Below are 21,331 nucleotides of genomic sequence, written 5' to 3'. Positions count from 1 at the left end.
GTATTAGAGGGTAATTTATCAGGTAAAAGTATTCCTCACATGCATTTCAAAAGGGCAGTATACCAGATAATAGTACCATTGCCATGTATCAAAGGGCACATTCCAGGTAAGATTATTTCGGTCATGTGTAACAGTATCCCTGACATGTAAAAGAGGCTATATACCAGCTTATGGTATTCCTGCCGTGTATTTATTTTAGAGGGCAATTAACCAAATGATAGTATCTTTGTCATGTTTAAGCGGGGAATTTACCAGATAAGAATATGCCATGTTTGAAAATGCAGCTATCCAGGTAACAGTGTCTTGTCATGTATAAGATAGCAATTTACCAGATAAGAATGTTCCTTCCATGTCAAAGATGGAATCTTACCATTGACTATATCCCTGCAATGTATTGAAGCGAAATTTAGTTATAGTAAAAATAGACCAGATTATAGTATTCCTGTTATGTTTAAGAGTGCCATTTAACAGATAAAAGAATTCCAACCAATTTACGGACTATCTCTGACATGTATTAAAGCACAGTATACAAGATAATTGTATTCCTGTCATGTAATAGAGGGCAATTTACCAGATAAAGGTATTTCTTCCATGTCAAATACGGCAATTTAGCTTGTGATAATAATCCTGCCATGTAAATAAGAGGGCAATTTAACAGACAATAGCCTCTGGATTCTATATCCGCACTAATTTTCATTCTCAAACTTTTCACAAATTAGGACAAATTGATTCTCAACTATTTTCCTTCTCAAATTTTACTCAAACTAACAAACTAGGACAATTTATCAAACGTTCTTTGAAATATTGCCATATTGTCTTTCATTTTAAATCTAATCGTCTCCAGTTTTCCCACACGTGCTTGTATTGAAATGTCAACCTGTGTGAGCGTGACATGTACTCCTGTATTACACAGTAGCGTCTTTGCCAATCGTTACGTTTGAACCCCATCACGTGACTATGGGATTCAAATTGAATATTTTTGAAATAGTTTATCATATTGTTTTCTAGAAGACTTTCTAAGACTTGCAGTTCACAACCTTCACAATCCATCGTAAGAAGGTCAATGTCAAAAGACCCGACGCCAATGTTTGTAAAGAAATCAATTGAGCGTATTAGCTTCACGGTAGTGTTTCCACCTTTTTCTAAAACATTTGTTGCTTCTCCCTTGACGTCAATATTTACCGTAGCAGTCTTTTCTCCGAGTCCAATGTTCAATACAGTGATTCTGAAAAATACACAAAAAAGAATAGCTTCAATGTAATTAACTCATCAATTGTGTTCTGTAATATATACATATACATTTTGTAATAATATTTCATATTTTATTCTTATACGAGTTATGTTGTTTGACATGGAATGTTTTCGTTCAACAAAATTCAGTTATATATTGAATTAAGTATAATAACCTCATATAATTATATTGTATTATATTATCAATTAATAATATTGAATAAATCATATCATGTACATGCTCATTACCAAAGAAATATCTTCCCTTATCGTTGAGATAGATCACACATCTACAATACCAAACTAGTATTTGTTTTAAATCACAAAAGTAACGTGACAAATGAATACTATTTAAAGCGAATTTTACCTAGAATTGTTAGCAAACTTATTCTTTAAAATGTTTGCATATTGTTGAACGGGTTCTAGGATAATCTGTCTGGCATTGTAATTCCTAGCAAATGACTCCGCGTCGTGACCGAGGTTTCCTGTGACATACAAAAATGAGACTGTGAGTTTTATATTCAAAAAGTCGCAAGATAATTAATACACACAATTCTCTTGGTCTTGTTTTAAATGTAAAGTTCTTCCGTCGGTGCTTGCGGGCGTAGACGGAAGCTTGCGAAAAAAAATTAATGAATAGTCTCCGCCTAAAACGCATGCAACATGTTTTGGCCTCCAGTTATTTGTTTTTTCTTTGATATCTATTTTTGACAACCTTATTCGGCATCAACGTAACTTATTCCAGTATTCGGCAACAACGTATCTTATTCCAGTATTCTTCATTAATGTTTCTTATTATTGTACCGTTTGCCACGGCCATTGACCTTTTCAGGTTTTTCTTGTTAACTAGTTTTGTCCTGGCTGAGTAGATTTAATAACATGTACATAGTAAATGAAAGTACACATTCAGTTTGTCATTTTAAGCATGAAATTAGATATACCGATTTAACAAGGCGGAAATATTTTTCATTAATATTAATTGCGCTAGCCATCGTTAAATAATAAGTATCATAAAGCAGTCTATAGTACAGTATAACATAAAGTCAATCAATAGAAATAGAAATTGATACAAAAATAATCGAAGTTTTGTAAGGCAATACAAGAACAAAATACACTGTACCAGGAAAAGTTTGAAGGATTTCCATGATTGCATCAGAGACATATATATTAATAACAATGTTATCTATGTCTCTGATTGTATTTATATTTAGCATGTAAGAATTATATATCCAATATGAGAGAGAGAGAGAGAGAGAAGAAATAGTTTATTTCGGTAACTTATACATTTACAGTATCTCGTTACATACAATAATAACAAATATAATAATCCTGTGGTCACATGACAAAAGCAAAGAAAAAAATAAGAAGAAGAATATAAAAGTTTAAACTGATGACATTCTAACGGAGAACAGACAGCTGCAAATAAAGGAACAAAGAACATCACAATTTCATTATCATTCATAGAAATAAAAAGTTCAAGTAAGAAGAAAAACACCAAAAACAGAAAAGACCTGACAATAACAGCGTCAAAAGTATAATATTACATTATCTTTTTAACGATAATAAGGATAATAAGTTGAACCAATTAACATTTCAAAATGTGTTATGAATTAACAACGGATAGTAACAATTCTTGTCGCTTTTTATTAGCTACATCTATATATTTTCCTAAATTTACAAGTATAGCTTTATTATCTGATTGTAGTAAATCTACTAATTTATACATAGAAGGTCTAGTATAGTAATAACGCTTGATAAATCTTCTTCGAATATCTTGATAACATGGACAAACTAAAATAAAATGATACTCATCTTCAATTTCTGGTAAGTTACATAATTGGCATAATCTTTCATTTCTTTGTGTTCTATTACGTCCGTATCTACCTTTTTCAATCCTTAAGTTATGAGCAGATATTCTAATTCTACAAATATTCATACGTATACCTTTACAATAAATATTTCTTAAATAAGGTTCAAAACAAAAATCTTTTTTGATATAACTATACAAAGTGTTTAGTACAATATCGTTTTCTATGTCTGAATGCCATTTTTGCCTAAAACAATCAATAACTCTTTGCTTAAATTCAGATAAAAAGAAACTACTTTTGATATTTATTGGGTTGTATTGTAAGAGTAATGTCCCTTTTAAATCATTTTTAATGACATAAATAGTTTCCACCTGATAATTTTGAGGGATTTCAATGACTGTCTTTATATTTAAATGTAGGTTTGGTAAGAAAACTTCTGTAAATATCCATCAGAATTCACTTGTTATATTTAATTTGTAATAAGAGTAAAAAGAGTTGGGCAGTGTTTTTATATTTTACGCAGATTTATATTTTATCCTAAACATTTTATTTCAATATCAACTGTTGGTCGGTCATTATCATCATTACACTCAATCTTTGAAAATATGAAGTCAATTAAGCTCAACTTGACAATGAAAAAAATATCACTTCAAAAAAAAGTGTTGTTCTTTTTTTTTCGTTTTTTCTTTTTTTTTTCATTCACATTTAATATACAATAAATTGTTATCGATCTTGAATGTATATTGGCGTCTGCTCTGTAATGCATCCTTTTAAATTTTCCATCCGGTGTAGCGTGAATTTTGTCAGACCCGTGAGGAATGTAAAACTTTACGTACTGGGCATGCGCAGACAGTTGTCAAACGGGGCGTGAGAGAGTAAGACTTTCAGGTGTTAACTATGTTTAAAAGCTCATTAAATGATCAACATTTAGATCTTCGTTTTATTCAAATTGTTGAAAATTGTTAATGAAAATGTTCTTACCTCCAATTTCAATAATTACGGACCTATTTTGTCTAAGATACGAATGGTGATGCACGCACACATTTAAATTCTTTAAAAACGACATCAAATCATAGTGTCTATCCGCTCTGGCGGTAAGGAGGCAAAGTTCAGCCCTTGCATTTTCTACGGAGGATAACGTGCTATTAAAATAATTACTTTTTGTAAACCATGTTAATTGCCTTCTTTTTGGCTGAGAATCACCTTGTCTAGACGCTTTGTTATCTATAAGTGATTGTCGAACACGTGACAGAGCTATATTTATATCTGGATCCAATTCTGTAAAATATACCCATGAACGATATTGTCCTAATATTATGCACGCGCAAATAGCGCAAAAAATCCACACACATTTTCTTCCATTCATTAAAATATAATATGTTTCCATTTCATATGTATCACTTAACAAACAAAAGACACAGATAAAATGTATTCTCCGTTTAAAATCATTGTACAATAAGTAAAACCTGTTACTCTCCATTGGACAGCGATGAATAAATAGACTCTAGGATGTCCTACGTTCATATTAAAGTAAATTTTCTATTTATTAATGTTGCTGGATCATGTCTATTCGTTTCTCAGAAAAGACCTAATTAAATATTAAATCAAGGATGGAATTGATTTTAATCAAACATACTACATGTATAAATTTTTCACGAGCTATATTGACTGAACAGTCGGAGGTAAATAACGACCACTAATGACTAAGAATGACACAATTTATAATTATCTATCCGTGGGCGTCAATTTGGTAGGTAGTTTGTAGTTGGATATTCGAATAACCAACTATCTACTAGCTGATAGTTCCCAACTATTTAACAGGTGGTAGTTGGTAGTTCTATCCATTATCAGCAGCATGAAATATTAGAAACATCTTACGTTTTAAAACACAAAATAAAGGAGGAGACCTAGTTGTTTATTCACACGAATTCCTAACTACATGGACAGATATTATAAAACACCCTGTACCTACCAGAAGTTCGAATTACCAACTACCATCTTGTAGATAGTTGGGGATTATTCACACTTATATCCAACTGAGTTCCCTGGTCGACGTAGGGAAACGGGTTGATACCATTTGGTAGAATTCATCTCTTTTATCATATATCTGTTTATTTTTTGTGGAAACTGTTCTGAGATTCGAATAACCAACTACCTTCTGGTGGTTAGCTTGGGATACACGCATATAACCAACTGAGTCCCCTGGGGCGGGGGGGGGGGGAGGAGACAGGTGTTTACATGTTGAAAAATTTTCTTGTTATGTATCCGTTATATTCATTCCTCAAAGTTCTTTCTGTTTCGAGTGGAAAACATGCAAACTATCTTCTGGTTGATAGTTGGGGATTCGCGCCAGTTACCCTTGGTGAACATAACGGGACAGTACGTTGCTATGTTGGAGAATCAATCCTGCTTCTCATATTTTCGTTACATTATTTCGGAAAAGTACTTTTAAGGGGTAGACATGCAAAGTTCGAATTACCAACTATACATTTAGCTAGGTAGGTGGGGAAATCACGCGAAATAGCCAATTGAATTCCTTGGTCGATTTATGGTGAAGGGGGTGTTTCCATATTATAGAAAACACATATCTTGTTATGTAATGAACGTTAACATGCAATATCCAAATTATCAATTACCGTCTGGTAGGTAGTTGGGGTTTCACGCGAATAACCAACTGAGTCCTCTAGTCGACGTAGAGTGCGGGGTGATACCATTTGGTAGAATTTATCTATCTTGTTATAAATTTAATGTCAATAAACTTTTATTGTGAAAAAATAAGATAAAATTTACTAAGATTTTAATAAACTAAAACTATTTTACTTGACGATGGATTAAGGCAGTAAGGCCTTTTTGCATATTTTGATATTTATTCGGTAATTTACGTGGATTGAAAGTGTAGTTTGCAATACGTAAAGTACTTTGTTTGTTAACTTGAAAATATTTCACCTTTAATTTATATTACATTTATAACATTTTCATGAAAATCAGCATGAGTCTGTAGGTATGCTGCCTTTAACAAAAAAAGTTTTCACCTAATTTCCGCCAAAAGAGTTATTTTTAACTAGTGAAAAGATGTTAAATAGACTTGTCTCAAATCACCATTTATCTAAAAAATAAATTCGCTTGTCAACCGTTCTTTTACTACTCGTTTGTGTAAAGTCTTTTATCATAACCCCTCGAGCAAGGACACGAAAGTCAGCCATTGTAAAACACTTTAGACCTGTCAGCTTTATTAATTATTTAGGTGTGAACAATTATTAGCATATTAACTCAATTTCATGTTTACTAATGTGATAATAATAATAATAAACACTACTCAAAAATTACGATCTTTCGTATGAAAAAATGATAAAAATAAAGATTAATTAATAAACACTGAACTTGCACACATGGCACTACTCACACACTAGCACACAGGATACGACCCAAACACTGACAAGACACACATGACACAACTGATGCACAGGAAAACACTCACACACTGACATAGCACACTACGCGCACAGCTAACATGATTCATAGGGAACTAATGTAACACCAATCACACACAGACATGTGTTACTAAACACACACTGACACAGACATGTAGGTCACTACGCACTCACTGACACACACATGTCGGACACTACGTGCACACTTACACAGTTATGTAGGACACTTAACACTGGCACAGACATGTAGGACACTATGCACTCAAACACAGACCCTACAAACAGGACACTATGTACACGGCGAACATGACGCAAGCATTGACCTGACAAACATGGTACACTTAGTACACATGCCTCACATATCATCACAAAACACACAGAACCATACGCTCAGACGGCACCACTCACGTGCAAGACATGACAAAACATATTTTTCTTCTGTATTTCGATGGGATTTTAAATCAAAGATAAATAATCTAATTATGATAGTTACTTTATTGGTACTAGTAATTAAAACTCAGCATGTTTATAAGATGGATGACTTCTACCAAAATGAAATGGTATCACCCCGTCTCCCTACGTCGACCAGGGGACGTAGTTGGTTGGAAAAGTACTTTTTTAGGGGAAACATGCAAAGTTCGAGTTACAAACTGGGGATTCGCGCGAATTACAAACAAGTCCCTTCCTTTAATGTATGATATGTTCCAACATTTTATTCTGGTGATTGAATTACCATGTACCAGCTGTTAAAAAGTTTGGAATTACGAATAACCAACTACCAGCTAACTAGTAGGTAGTTGGTTATTTGAATCCAACTATCAACTACCTACCAAATTGGCACTTGTCATTTGTCAGTGTACACATTTATCACTACACACGTGCCATTATCATGATAATTATTATTATGCAGTTATTATGGAATTGACATGTGATTCAAAGTTTCGACTGTATTTGTTACATTACATGATTCCAAGAGAAATTTGTAAGCATTCTGTAAATAGGCAGTTAACTGCTTTATCCCTTTTTTCAGGTAGCAAAATGTTTAAATTTTAAAATTCAAATTAATTGTATTTTTTATGAATTTATTTTTCGGTTTATATATATATATATATATATATATTAAAGGAACTCCACTGAGTTATTTTGACATGATGGGACTGAAAATATTTTTTTCCAGATAAATGAACCATGTGATGTAGGGATAGACCACTAATCTTTGTGCGAAATTTCAGATCATACGCGCACTTCGTTTTTCCAAAATAATTATTCAAATTGTAAAATAATGACCCAAAATGAAAAGCGTTTAAACGCTTTTCACTCGATTCGGGCTAAGAAATGCATAAGAATACGATTTTCAATTTATTTCAAAGTATATTTCTAACTATCTTTGCATATATTTCTGTTTAAAGTGCCCCACCTCATTTATGTAAGAAATTCAAATGTTATGATTTTAGACTTTTAAACCTCAGCGGAGTCCCTTTAAAGTGTGTGATAATATGAGGTCATTATACATTATTGAGTACCCTACTGAATTCTATTGGACAAGTACACAGCTGTCAAACCTATATTGGACGAGGCGCAAGCAAAGTATAACCTGATAAACAGGTGGTAATATTAGTGTTTAATAATTCAACATTGTAAGTTTTACTATATGATACCAATTACAAATTTTTTTTTATAGAATTATATAATTAAAAAAAAATCTAGTATAAAAATTATAGTTATAGAGAAAGCTATAACTATAATTTTGATAGTGATTTTTTAATTACACCGGTGGTTTTGTATTTGGTATTTTATGGTAAACGTTAGTATTGAATTAATTTTTTCAGGGTTGTAGCAGGGTGCAGGGGCAGAGTGGGGTGGGTATCCATACTGCCGCCTGTGGTTTGATATCGGTTTTACAGCTGTGCAAGAGTCATTAAAGAAATTACCATGATTTGGTAGTTCTAACCAAACACTACAGCGGAATTAGGTTCAAATCATTAAGAAAGTAAACATTTTATTTGCATTTGTCTTTTCAATGCAAAATACGTGTAAGTATTAACTGAAAACTCAACGGTTGATTCAAAATTAGCGTAGTTTAAAAAAAAAAATTAGCGCCTTTTTTCTAAAATTGAAAATGCAGTATTGACTTAAATACGTGCTTTCTTGTGTTTATAGAATGAACAGAACGGTTATTATTATGATAGTTGAAAAGCATAACTCTCTCATAAGACCACTGTTTTATACTTAAACACAAAACTGCTTGTCAATGTGTTATACTAACACACAAACTGTTCGTAAGACCACTGTGTTAAACTTACACACAATCTGCTCAAAACACCAAAGTGTTATACTTAAATACAATCTGCTTGTAAGACCACTGTGCTATACTTAAATACAAACTGCATGTAAGACCAGTGTGTTATACATGAATGAAAAAGTGGTCGTAAGACCACTGTGTTATACTTAAATACAAACTACTTGTAAGATCACTGTGTTATAGTTAAATACAAACTGCAAAAAATGCCACTGTGTTATACTAAAATACAAAATACATACAAGATCACTGTTTAATACTTAAAACAAACTGCATGTAAGACCACTGTATTATACTTAAATACAAACTACTCATAAGACCACTGTGTTATACTTTAAAACAAACTACTTGTAAGATATCTGCGTTATACTTAAATACAAACTGCAAGAAATTCAACTGTGCTATACTTAAATACAAAACACTTGAAAGACCACTGACTTATACATAAATACAAACTGCTCGTAAGACCACTATATTATATACAGTCTGCTGTTAAGACCACTGTGTTATATTTCAATACAAACTGCATGTAAGATCACTGTGTTATAAATAAATGCAAAAGTGCTCGTAAGACCACTGTGTTATACTTAAATACAAACTACTCGTAAGACCACTGTTTTATACTTCAATACCAAACTGCTCGTAAAACCACTGTGTTATCCTTAAATACAAAATATTCGTAAGACCACTCTATTATACATAAATAGAAAACTGCTTGTAAGAGCACTGTGTTATACTTGAATACAAACTGCATGTAAGACCACTGTGTTTTACATAAATGCAAACTGCTCGTTAGACCACTGTGTAATAATTACACACAAACCGCGCTTAAGACCACTGTGTTATTCTTAAATACAAACTACTCATAAGACCACTATATTATACTTTAATACAAACTACTTGTAAGATCACTGTGTTATACTTAAATGCAAACTGCATGTAAGACCACTGTGTTTTACATAAATACAAACTGCTCGTTAGACCACTGTATTATATTTAAATACAATCTGCTTGTAAGACCACTGTGTTATACTTAAATACAAACTGCTCGGAAGACCACTGTGTTATACTCACACACAAACTGCTCATAAAACCACTGTGTAATACATAAATACAAACTGCTCGTAAGACCACTGTGTTATATTCACACACAAACTGCTCGTAAGACCACTGTGTTATACAAAATTACAAACTGCTCGTAAGACAACTGTGATATAATTTATACACGAGCTCTCATAACACAACTGTGGCTGAATTAAACACAAACCCGCTCATAAGATCACTCACTGTGTTAAAGTAAGACGACAGTGATATGATTTATAACAATGCCGCTCCTAAAATCACTGATTTAAATTTAAATACAAACCGCTTATAAGACCATTGTATTATAATGACATACAAATCTGCCCATAAGACCATTTTGTTATACATAAAAATTATATTATAGATGAAATTTAATGGATGCTTGTTTTATACAATTAGATTATTCGCAAGTATTTGGCTAGCATAGAATTACATTACATTTTTTCAACAATTATTTTAGAAATAGCCTGAGCAAATTTAATATTTTATTTATCACATACCCAAAATAATGTAAAACTAGCATTTAGGCAAATAATCTTTATAAATAACGAATTCATGATTATCAAAATAGTTATTGTACGAAAACGTTAAAATACACCATATAATTAACACAGACATATAAACATCAAAATTATTCAATTGTATTACAATTATGCTTTTCAGTGTGTAAATGTCTCATTTCAGACAAGTTATTAAGTTTTAAGCACTTGTAAATATACACACCTAGATTCGGCCATGCTTATATAGCGTCTTAGGAAGGTAACCTTTATCAGAAGTTTGAGAATTTAGTGTTCTATGCTGTTCTTCAGTGAGTAAGAATTTTGTGTTCTGTGACCGTTATTCATTATAGTTAGGCGCTTGGTTTTTGCGTTCAGTGACATTGATTTAAACATTTAACTGACGAAAGAAGGCATGGCCATTTTCCTAAATTTACTCATTATTTCATAACGTTAAGACCTTTGGTCAGTAATGCCGGACTATATATCTGAATGCGGACGAAAATAATTTCATAACTAAATGGATAAACAGACAAAACTTAATGCCGTCATACGTACATTTTGCTTCTTTAGGAATTGAAGTCAATGTTATCATACAGCTTTTTAAAAATGTAACAAAATAAGCGAAATTTAACAGAACTATATTTCAATATTGATGATATAACGTCATGATGTAATGACGTCATAAAGGAGAATGTGCGACGTTACGAGCAAAATCAGTAAATAATAACCACTTTAAATCACTTAATAAGCATGGAATTAAAGGAAAAATTAATATATGTTTTATATATAAGATTGAAATATATTTCATTCATAAACGCCTGTTTTTCTATTTTCACTCTTAGCTACGCCACTCGTGAAAATATTGCATCTGGTATTTACTCAGTGAAATATATTTCAATCTGACATGCCAAACAAACAAATATCCTCTATAAAATCGACGATATAAACCTACAAACTTATTATAGAATGCATATGACGTGAGGTCAAAATGTATGACATTCGATCACGCTTCACCAAACAGATACATTGTAATACAATCTAGTGCATTTTTACTCAACACGATATATGATGAAGAAGAAATTTCGATCAAACTGATACATTTACATGTATCTCGTTATACATCAACTAGTAATACATATAAAACTTTTGTCACGGTTGGTATTCAAATGAAAGAGAATAATTAATGTTTCAGTTTATGAAATATGGAGAATAAGCTCTAATAAGTATGAATTAGATATTGAATAACAGCATTTTTTCATTCTTATAGTGTCTAACAGTGAATATAATGGACATTGTTATAGCCTTACAGTCTAGTAAATGCATTCAATAAATAATTTCTTTTTATATTGGCTAAATAAATAAATTTGCTAAGATTGTTTAGAACTGATTTGTTGTTTAAGTTATGTATATAAGCATTTCTATGAATTTGTACATACTAGGTCTATGATAAAAATGACGTTTTATTAATCGGAGTCTTAAATCACGGTAAATACTCCATATAAGAATGAAATGATTTTTGTCCTCAATCTCATAGCACTTACACAATTGGCGTACTCTTTCCTGTCTTTCTATTATGTTCCTATCATATCTACATGTTTGAATTCTAATATTATGCGAAGAAATTCTTTTACGCGTAATACTTAAATATTTAGATTTGGAAGTATTTAAATAATTTTCAAAATTTTAATCTGTTTTTAGATTAATATGAAAAGTGTTTAAAACGTTAAACATATGCATGGCAGTGGACAAAAAAAAACGAATGCTTACACATATTATAACTTCAGATTTTTGGTTTGAAGCGCACTCTCAATTATTTTCATATACATATTTGATTTATATGTTGTTCCGTCTACCTAGTAAATGGAATGTAATCATCGCCAAGAAAGTTTTAGACTAATGAGGAGCTAAAAATTGCCTCAGTTCCATCTTAAGGTAAACACTTCACAAACGCTGAAAAGCCTTTGACTCAATCCATTGAAAAGCTGCAATTCTTTGAAATCAGTTTTGATAAAACTAAAAACAACGCAAAATAGTGATTTTTTTGCAATTTTGTGACGTCACCCCGTTGCCATGGTAACATGAACAGCAGGCTGTTAAAAAGGCTATGGTACAGAAGTTTCATCAGAATTGAAGCAATTTTTAAAGTTTCATAGCAGTTTGAACTTGAAACAAGAGGCTTTGCAATGAAAACAGACATTTTTAGCAATATGCTCATGCGGTAAAATGTCCATATGAAGTTTAAAATGCCTTTTGAAAAAGTGTTTATTATAAATCTAATACCTTAAAATATCACCCATGTTAAAGTTTGTGAATGGCAACCTCATGTACCTTTTTTTCTTCGTAAAAATAAGCGAACAAGAAATCTATCTTAATCTTATTTTGTACTTTTTTGTAATTTTGACATTTAACCCTTAAGTAAGACCTTGACCGTTGCGACAGACACCTGGATTTTTCGCGCGACACTCTCATGTTAAAATCCCGTGACAAATGTAGAATTTATAGCTAAATTCAAATCAGTACCATATGTTAATACTATTTTTCTGCTTTTCAGTGGATGACTGATTTGTCCGTGACAAATATCAAAACATAATTTCACACTTTTCAATGATGAGACTACGGTTTTAAGATTTTCCCCATGCGGTACCTCTTTTATTGTGGGCAATTCTGGCATTGTCAGGACTTTTTAGAGAAAAGCAAAGCTGAAATTGATAAATAGCTGAAATTTCAAAAGTAATAAAAAGATGAAACTTACTTCAAATCATTCAAATTAACAAACACCAAATATCGCCTCTATTTTTTTGTTTCATTTTTACAGTCTGAAAATTGCAATTCCTTCCACATGCAATGTCTACTCTTGATGGTATTTGGACATATTTAAGTATTATATAAGCAATAACTGCCTAATATCTTGAAAAGCATTGACAGACATCAGCCCGAAGAATAAGTTAACAACCCAGCGTTCGCAAGGCAGCCTTTCAAAAATTACATATTGTAGCGCCCCACTATCGTGTGTATGACTTTTCTCTCGACTATCACCTGTTTTACTCTCTTTACCAAGTTTTCTCAGATTTTATAGCCAGGTTGTTTTAATGGGTACTTTTTACGTCAAAGTGCAAATCTACTACATCCGCAATTATTCAAATAAATTGCTAAAGTTAATCAGTATAAACGTAAAGGATAAATCTAAGTAATTAAACAGTTTACTGGTAGCGTTAACAACAAGCCTGGTAGCGGCCAATTAAAATTACACATGGAAAACTAACTAAATTCAGGACAAAGCCATTCCTTTTGGTTTAAATTATGATTTATTTTTGTAATGGGCCTTAACAATAACTCTGGCTGGGATTCAGACCAAATGTATGAATCAATAAATACTGTGATGATTTCAGCATAAATAAATGGCATAAATGTGAAAAACTTTAATACCTCGAGGTCAGATCGATTATCTATTACTAAAAGTGCCGTCAAATATACGAAATACCGAAGTAATGTACGTCTACTCTACTGTAAGGACAGAGGCAAAGTGATGTTTTGGTATATTAGCTTTTGGTATGCAAATTAGGTGGTTCAAGGTTACAATAGAAAAAATATGTCATAATATTTCATTATAAGAACAAATATAAAATAAAAATCAATAAATAATACATAACAGTTAATTTATTAATCAACTTTGCCTCAAAATCATTTATATGAATCTGACCTCGAGTTGAGATTATAAATAGAACTAAACCGGAAGTATGACAAAATGGCGGACAGGGTCTAAAAAATTGAGATATTTTATAACATTAACTCGTATTTCATAACAAAGAAGTGAAGATGAATAAAATTATCGATGTGCTTAGTAGAAACAGGTATTTTTCTAACAATTTGTGAACAATAATAATTTATGTAAATATCACCTTTCGTGTTATGATTTCTTAAATCATACATGTACACATTTGATATTGACCTCAATAAATGTAAGTAAAAATGGAACAGTAATTATTGTAATTATCCATGGTGCTAGTAATACGAAATTTCCTTTATCATTTTGTTAACTAAGTAAGAAGCTTATGTAATTTAAAAATTACCTAACCTCACATGACCGTCTCTCCTAAACAAATTTCGTCCTCGAAATTGATAGCACCATGTTAATTAAACTTTAACAACAATTTATTTTTTTTTACTTAAAAGTTTTTAACAATAAATTGAACAATAATAACAGGTATCGGATATAACAGTAAAACATATCTGCTATTCCATGCAACTTGGAATAGTTTACTCATTCATTCATACTCATACATCATGTCAAGTTACATACCATTACATGTAGGCTGAACAGTCTTACAAAATACTATTATGCAATAAAAATGTTTAAACAATTTTGTTTAAACACAATTTTTGTCAACGATACATTAGTAATGTAATATCCACAGACATTGTTGAAATTGAAATTTGAACATTTTAACTTTAATGCACTTAATTTTAGGGCATTATACATATAGCATATAGCTTTTATGCAACAACAATTTAATATCTATAAAAGTTCTTGTTTAATTGATCTGTTTGTTAAAAATACTTCTATCATGGTTATCATGGTTTGCCATAAACAAACAACACTTTGAAGATTGCATGTACATTTAAAAAAAAAAAATTCATGAAGACTGAAAATTTTATATGTGATTCCTTTTACTACTAATGCATTACTTATGCCATTCAAATGACTTACAACTACTTTAAAGACAAGAAGAATATGGAAGAATATTAGGACTTAAAAGAAAACAACAACTTGAGGGAAAGTTTGAAAAGACATCCAACAATTGACTTATTACTTTTTTTGACAATTTTGCATACAATTGAAAGACAACCAGGACATTCAACAACTGATAACTACTTTACATGTAAAATAAAAATAATTTTAACACAACAAATACTGTGACTACTATACATAGCTAGAGAAATGACTAAAATTAATGCTAACATAAAAATAATTTAAATTTACAAACAATTTCAAGTATAATTCAAATAGTATTTTTTTTGTTTTTTTTTGTTTTGTTTTGGGTTTTACGTCACATCGACACAGTTTAGGTCATATCGCGACGTTCCAGCTTTACTGGTGGAGGAAGACCTCAGGTGCCCTTCCGTGCATTATTTCAGGCACGAACGGGCACCTGAGTAGAACCACCGACGTTCCGTAAGCTAGCTGGATAGCTTCCTCACATGAAAGAATCCAAAGTCCCTGTCGGGATTCGAACCCACAGCGGTGAGGGGCAAGTGGTTTGAAGTCAACGACGTTAACCACTCGGCCACGACGTTGACTTCAAACCACTTGCCCCTCAAATAGTATGACAATTAATGATATTGTTTTAATGTATGTATTTGGACGGAATTAAATTGCATTGAATTACATATTTTACTCGGACGGACACAACCCTGTATATTGAATATAAGACACATGTAGACATAACTATGACTGACTAGAAGTTTTTAAAAACTATATGTACAAATACTTAGTTAATTACTTTGATGTGTAAATTTAAAAAATGACAATGAAGATGGAAGGACACCATGAATACCTAATAATTTATTAAAACAATTGATACTTTGAATACTTAATACCTTAAAAATATTTTATTGAGTTCATCTTGTTTACAAAAAGAAATACCAATTTTATTCTGTCTGTGTCTGTGTTCCTCTGCATATCTTGAGGCCGTCATCTAGGGTACAGGACTACAGGTGGTCTTCATTGTCAGGGTCATTCCATCCAGGAGTTGAATTTGTTCTGTTCTAGTGATTGCGAAATTTTGGTTTTCATAGGATACTTTAGTGTTGTCTTCATTTGCCTAGTTGATAATTTCTTTGCGCTGGTATGCAGCAATTCTGGCCATGGATCCTGCCAAGAATTCCGAAGGTGTATCCTTGAATAGCAATCTGGGGTCTATGGGTTTCCTGGCTGGCACCTTCAGTCTTCTTGGCGGAAATACTGGCTGATGTGTAACATCAAGGCCGTTAATAGAAACGCCTTCATTAATTCTTGGGGAAGGAAACATTCAGTACGTTGAAATATTTTGTTGTGTGGAGTCCAAAGGAATTGTGGGAGTATTCAAATCCGAGCTTTTGTTGTTGTTGTAATCTGTATTTTCAAAATCTAAGGGAAGAGTTGGTGTTTTCAAGGTAGGGCTTGTGTTGGTTGGTTTCTGCTCTGGAGTTTTGTATCTGACGGGCTCTGATAATATAGGGTTAGAAAAGGTCCAGTCCAAACTTAGAGGTGGCAATGATGTTGTTTCAGTCTCGTTAAGAAATGCTTCCAGTGAATCCGGAACAGTTGTTTCATCTATTAATGTGTCCAAGGATACAGGCACACCCAGTATGGTAGCTGGAGATGATGTTACTGGAATTCCCGGTGGAATAGGCACAGAAGATACAACTGCTGAAGAACGAGTACCAACGACAGACGCATACAAGGCTGCTGGATCGGCTGGTAAGGGTGAAGTGGATGTCGAGCTTGGGACTACCACTGCCGAGTGGAGTGGAACATTCAAAGCCGGAGTGTCGCACTCCTTAAAATAAGGCAAGAATAATTGTTTTACACCAGACACCTCTATAGACTCCGGAAAATCGTGCGCCTTCACTAGGTGTCGCCTTTGTACATCTGTCCTCTTATGGGGTACCACAAATGCCTGTGTGTGTTGGAAGAAGCACATCACCTGTGGGCCATGCCGGTCATCCCTGTGCCTTATTAACTGTGTTTGGTTGTCATAACAAAAATTGCAAGATTTGCATTTGTACTCTGTAGGCATGGTTGCAGTGGTAGCGGATTTTCTCTTAGACATTCTGAAATATCAAATATACATATCATAATAACCATTTTTCTTGGGACATGTTTTTATTTATTTAATAATGAAAAATGATTTAACAAATGCCGCCGGTCGGTCTAATGCTGTTTATTGCAGTTAATCTCTATTTATTTATTTTTATCTTCTTTAATATCATTATATATTTATTTGATGAATATCCATTTGGGCACATTTCGCATCGCACGGGTTGCACGGAAAATCACGTTATTATGGTCGCGGCTTCTTTAAAGGAAATACGGCCTTCTATTCTTTTCATGTCATATAATTGTCGATTCTGGTCTAAGATTGGAAAATTTGTAAAACAATTTACTTGGCACTGAAAATGGTAATGTCTCTGGTAGCGAGAAAAGGTTCATTAAAGGTACACAGTAAAATAATCAATAAACAATTTATCATAGGAGGACTATGATATACATGTACAATAAATAACATCATGCAGTTACATAATATGTTACATAATAGTATACACATTATAACATTCTGTCAGAACTAACATTTGCATCATACATTATAAGGCTTTAATCTGTTATGATGCACATTTAAGACTTTACCAGTCTTAACATTCTTTATGGTCAGTAATAGAGTAGATATGATTTTAACTACTCTGTAGGGTCCTACCCATCTAAAACTAAGTTTTGGGCTGATTCCTTTCTTTCTGGCAAAAACTTTTGCCCAGACAAGGTCATTTTCTTTATAAGAAATTAAATTTAAACGGGTATCATAGTCATGTTTTTGTTGTTTTGCTGCAGTTAGCATTTGATCTCGTGCCTGGTCATGGCATTTTCTAAGATATGTCTGTAAATGCTGAACATTTTGTTCACTGGAGAATTCTAAATTTCCTTGAGGTCCTTGACCATACGATATGTCAATAGGTGATTTTGGACTATGTCCGAACATCATCTGGTATGGTGATTTTCCGGTACTGGCATGAACAGATGATCTGTAAGCTAAGAGTAGTACTGGTATCCAGTCATCCCAGTCTTTTTGGGTGTCTGATATGTATTTACTTAACATATCTTCAATACTGCGATTCATTTTTTCTGAGACCACAGGTCTGTGGGTGAAAGGCTGTAGACCGTAATTTTACTATGTCTAACCTTTTACATAATTCTTGAAATAGATTTGATTCGAACTGGCGTCCCTGGTCAGTGACTATTTTGGTCATAAGGCCATATCTACATATGAATTCATTTACTAGGTTAGTTGCAATTTTTTCAACTTTCATATCTGGTAATGGATACATTTCTACCTATTTTGTAAAATAACATTGAACAGATAAATATATGTTATATTGAAAATATATGTTTACAGCTTATATGCAATCTTAGATGTATATTGATTATACTTAAACCACATCACTAAATAAATATAATATATATTTGTAATTAAATCAATTTCATATAAAGAACGCAATGACCGGCGGCAAAGATATAAAGAATCGGAAGAGCGGTTTTATGAAAACATTCAAAGGGAGGTTTCGAAGTTTACTAATATGGGTTTTGAGAAAAACAAAGCGGAAAGTGCTATGGAAAGGGCTTTAGATGACCCTGAATTGGCTTTGTTAATACTAGAATATGTATGTTCATCTTTTCATCTCTACTCAAAGAGTTTCAATAAAGCTTCATTCTACAGAAAGTTAATGCAATTTAATTTTTGCAAATTATAATGAACATTTATTCGAAAAGATTCATTTCTTTCTTTACAAAGTGTCAATTATTGTAGAAAATGCAAATATTCCAAATAATTTCAAGCATATCATTAAAATAATATATCAAATGTGTCATTTTACATACCTTAAGAGCTTAAACGATTCGCTTGAATGACCATTCTTGACGTTATATACGTTATTTAAACAAAGACATGAAATAACATCTCTGAAATAATCTTTACTTTGAGACCACATGAAACAGGATTATTTTAGTATTTTTAGAAATGGTGGTCATTATACGTTGTTTCAATTGGATCGAAATTTGCTCATGCTCATTTGAATATCGACCGGTGCATATGTTAACAAAAAATGGACAAATACGTCTGATAGATGTTTTAACTATTTTCTATAATTGCTAAAAACTCACGGTTAAAATGAGTAAAACAACTGTATGATACTGACAAAAATGATATAATACATGTATAACTGGTAGAATGATAAAGAATTGTTTTAATGTTATTGGTATTAAAGGAAGCTGAAAGGCGAAAAGAGAAGAAGAAGCAAATTGAACCAGATATCACCCCTCCAAAACAGTGTTCACCAACACAGGCGCAAGCTTATGTTCCTTCTGTTTACTGCCAAACTGCCACTGACACATCAGTCAATTTAACAGAAGAGTCAATATGTGATACAGACATTCAACAGATCTATTCTACTCCGATCATGGAAGAAGTGATATATGAACGACAAAAACCTTAAGTTAATAAAAACAAGAGGGCCATGATGGCCCTGAGGTCGCTCACCTGTACATAGGCCCCCAACCCCCCCCCCCAACGTTGCAGGGCCAATTTAACCCAAGGGCTTTTATTTGCACAAACTTGGTAGACACCCATAAGAAGATGTTTGATGCTAAACATCTAAGCTCTAGCTATTTGGGCTTTTAAAAAGAAGATTTTTTTTAAGTTTTTACTATACACATATAGTTAAAAAAAATGACACCCCTGGGGCCGGGCCAGTTTTGACCCCAGGGCTTTTATTTGAACAAACTTTGTAGACACTTACTAGAAGATGTTTCATGCTTAATATCTAAACTCTAGCTATTTGGGTTTTTTCAAAGAAGATTTTAAGTTTTTGCTATACACATATAAAGAAAATCAATGACCCCCGGGGCGGGGCCAATTTTGACCCCAGGTCTTTTATTTGAACAAACTTTGTAGACACTAACTAAAAGATGTTTCATGCTTAATATCTTAACTCTAGATATTTGGGTTTTTCAAAGAAGATTTTTTAAGTTTTTGCTATACACATATAAGGAAAATCAATGACCCCCCGGGGCTGTGCCAATTTTGACCCCAGGGCTTTTATTTGAACAAACTTGGTAGATACCTATTAGAACATGTTTGATGCTAAATATCTTAGCCATAGCTCTTTGAGTTCTTTAAAAGAAGATTTTAAGTTTTTACTATATGCATATAGGGAAAATCAATGACCCCCCGGGGCGGGGCCAATTTTGATCCCAGGGCTTTTATTTGAACAAACTTGGTAGACACTTATTAGAACATGTTTCATGCTAAATATCTTAGCTCTAACTCTTTTGGTTCTTTAACAGAAGATTTTTTAAGTTTTTACTATATGCATATAGGGAAAATCAATGACCCCCTGGGGCGGGGCCAATTTTGACCCCAGGGCTTTTATTTGAACAAACTTGGTAGACACCTATTAGAACATGTTTGATGCTCAATATCTTAGCCATAGCTCTTTCAGTTCTTTAAAAGAAGATTTTTTAAGTTTTTACTATATGCATTTAGGGAAAATCAATGACCCCCGGGGCGGGGCCAATTTTGACCCCAGGGCTTTTATTTGAAGAAACTTGGTAGACACCCATTAGAACATGTTTCATGCTAAATATCTTAGCTCTAACTCTTTTGGTTCTTTAAAAGAAGATTTTTTAAGTTTTTACTATATGCATATAGGGAAAATCAATGATACCCTGGGGCGGGGCCAATTTTGACCCAAGGGCTTTTATTAGAACAAACTTGGTAGACACCTATTAGAACATGTTTGATGCTCAATATCTTAGCCATAGCTCTTTGAGTTCTTTAAAAGAAGATTTTTTAAGTTTTTACTATATGCATATAGGGGAAAATCAATGACCCCCGGGGGCGGGGCCAATTTTGACCCATGGCTTTTATTTGAACAAACTTGGTAGACACCCATTAGATCATGTTTCATGCTAAATATCTTAACTCTAGCTCTTTGGGTTCTTTAAAAGAAGATTTTTTAAGTTTTTACTATATGCATATAGGGAAAATCAATGACCCCCCCCCGGGGCGGGGCCAATTTTGACCCCAGGGCTTTAATTTGAACAAACTTGGTAGACACTGACTAGAAGATGTTTCATGCCAAATATCTAAGCTCTAGCTCCTATGGTTTTTTATAAGAAGATATTTAAAGTTTTTTCTTTCGGTTGCCATGGCAACCAGAGTTCTGCATGGA

The 21,331-nt window shown here is 32.7% G+C and overlaps 3 protein-coding genes across 3 annotated transcripts in view; 1 reads left to right on the top strand and 2 right to left on the bottom strand.

Moving 5' to 3' along the window:
* The window catches only part of LOC132759562 (uncharacterized), an 82,924-nt gene extending 63,012 nt beyond the window's left edge, over positions 1-19,912 (top strand). Inside the window, exons 3-4 of the mRNA XM_060751365.1 lie at positions 18,594-18,763; positions 19,367-19,912. Of these exons, the coding sequence (XP_060607348.1) occupies positions 18,594-18,763; positions 19,367-19,594 (398 nt within the window). The 3' untranslated portion in view covers positions 19,595-19,912. The remainder of the gene's footprint in view (positions 1-18,593; positions 18,764-19,366) is intronic.
* LOC132759584 (hepatocyte growth factor-like) overlaps positions 1-21,331 on the bottom strand; it is a 91,799-nt gene that overhangs the window by 51,110 nt on the left and 19,358 nt on the right. The gene's annotated exons all lie outside the window — the stretch shown is intronic.
* Positions 753-5,036, bottom strand: LOC132759527 (uncharacterized). The gene is made up of 4 exons (XM_060751320.1): positions 5,027-5,036; positions 4,197-4,316; positions 1,598-1,715; positions 753-1,225 (listed from the first exon to the last, which is right to left on the bottom strand). Exons 1-4 carry the CDS (start codon positions 5,034-5,036, stop codon positions 820-822), a joined length of 654 nt encoding a protein of 217 aa, XP_060607303.1. The 3' UTR covers positions 753-819.

Source organism: Ruditapes philippinarum, unplaced genomic scaffold (genome assembly GCF_026571515.1).
Source record: "Ruditapes philippinarum isolate M1 unplaced genomic scaffold, ASM2657151v2 ctg3755_1_1_1_1, whole genome shotgun sequence".
NCBI classification, from domain to species: domain Eukaryota; kingdom Metazoa; phylum Mollusca; class Bivalvia; order Venerida; family Veneridae; genus Ruditapes; species Ruditapes philippinarum.
This window is presented reverse-complemented; position numbering and strand designations above follow the sequence as displayed.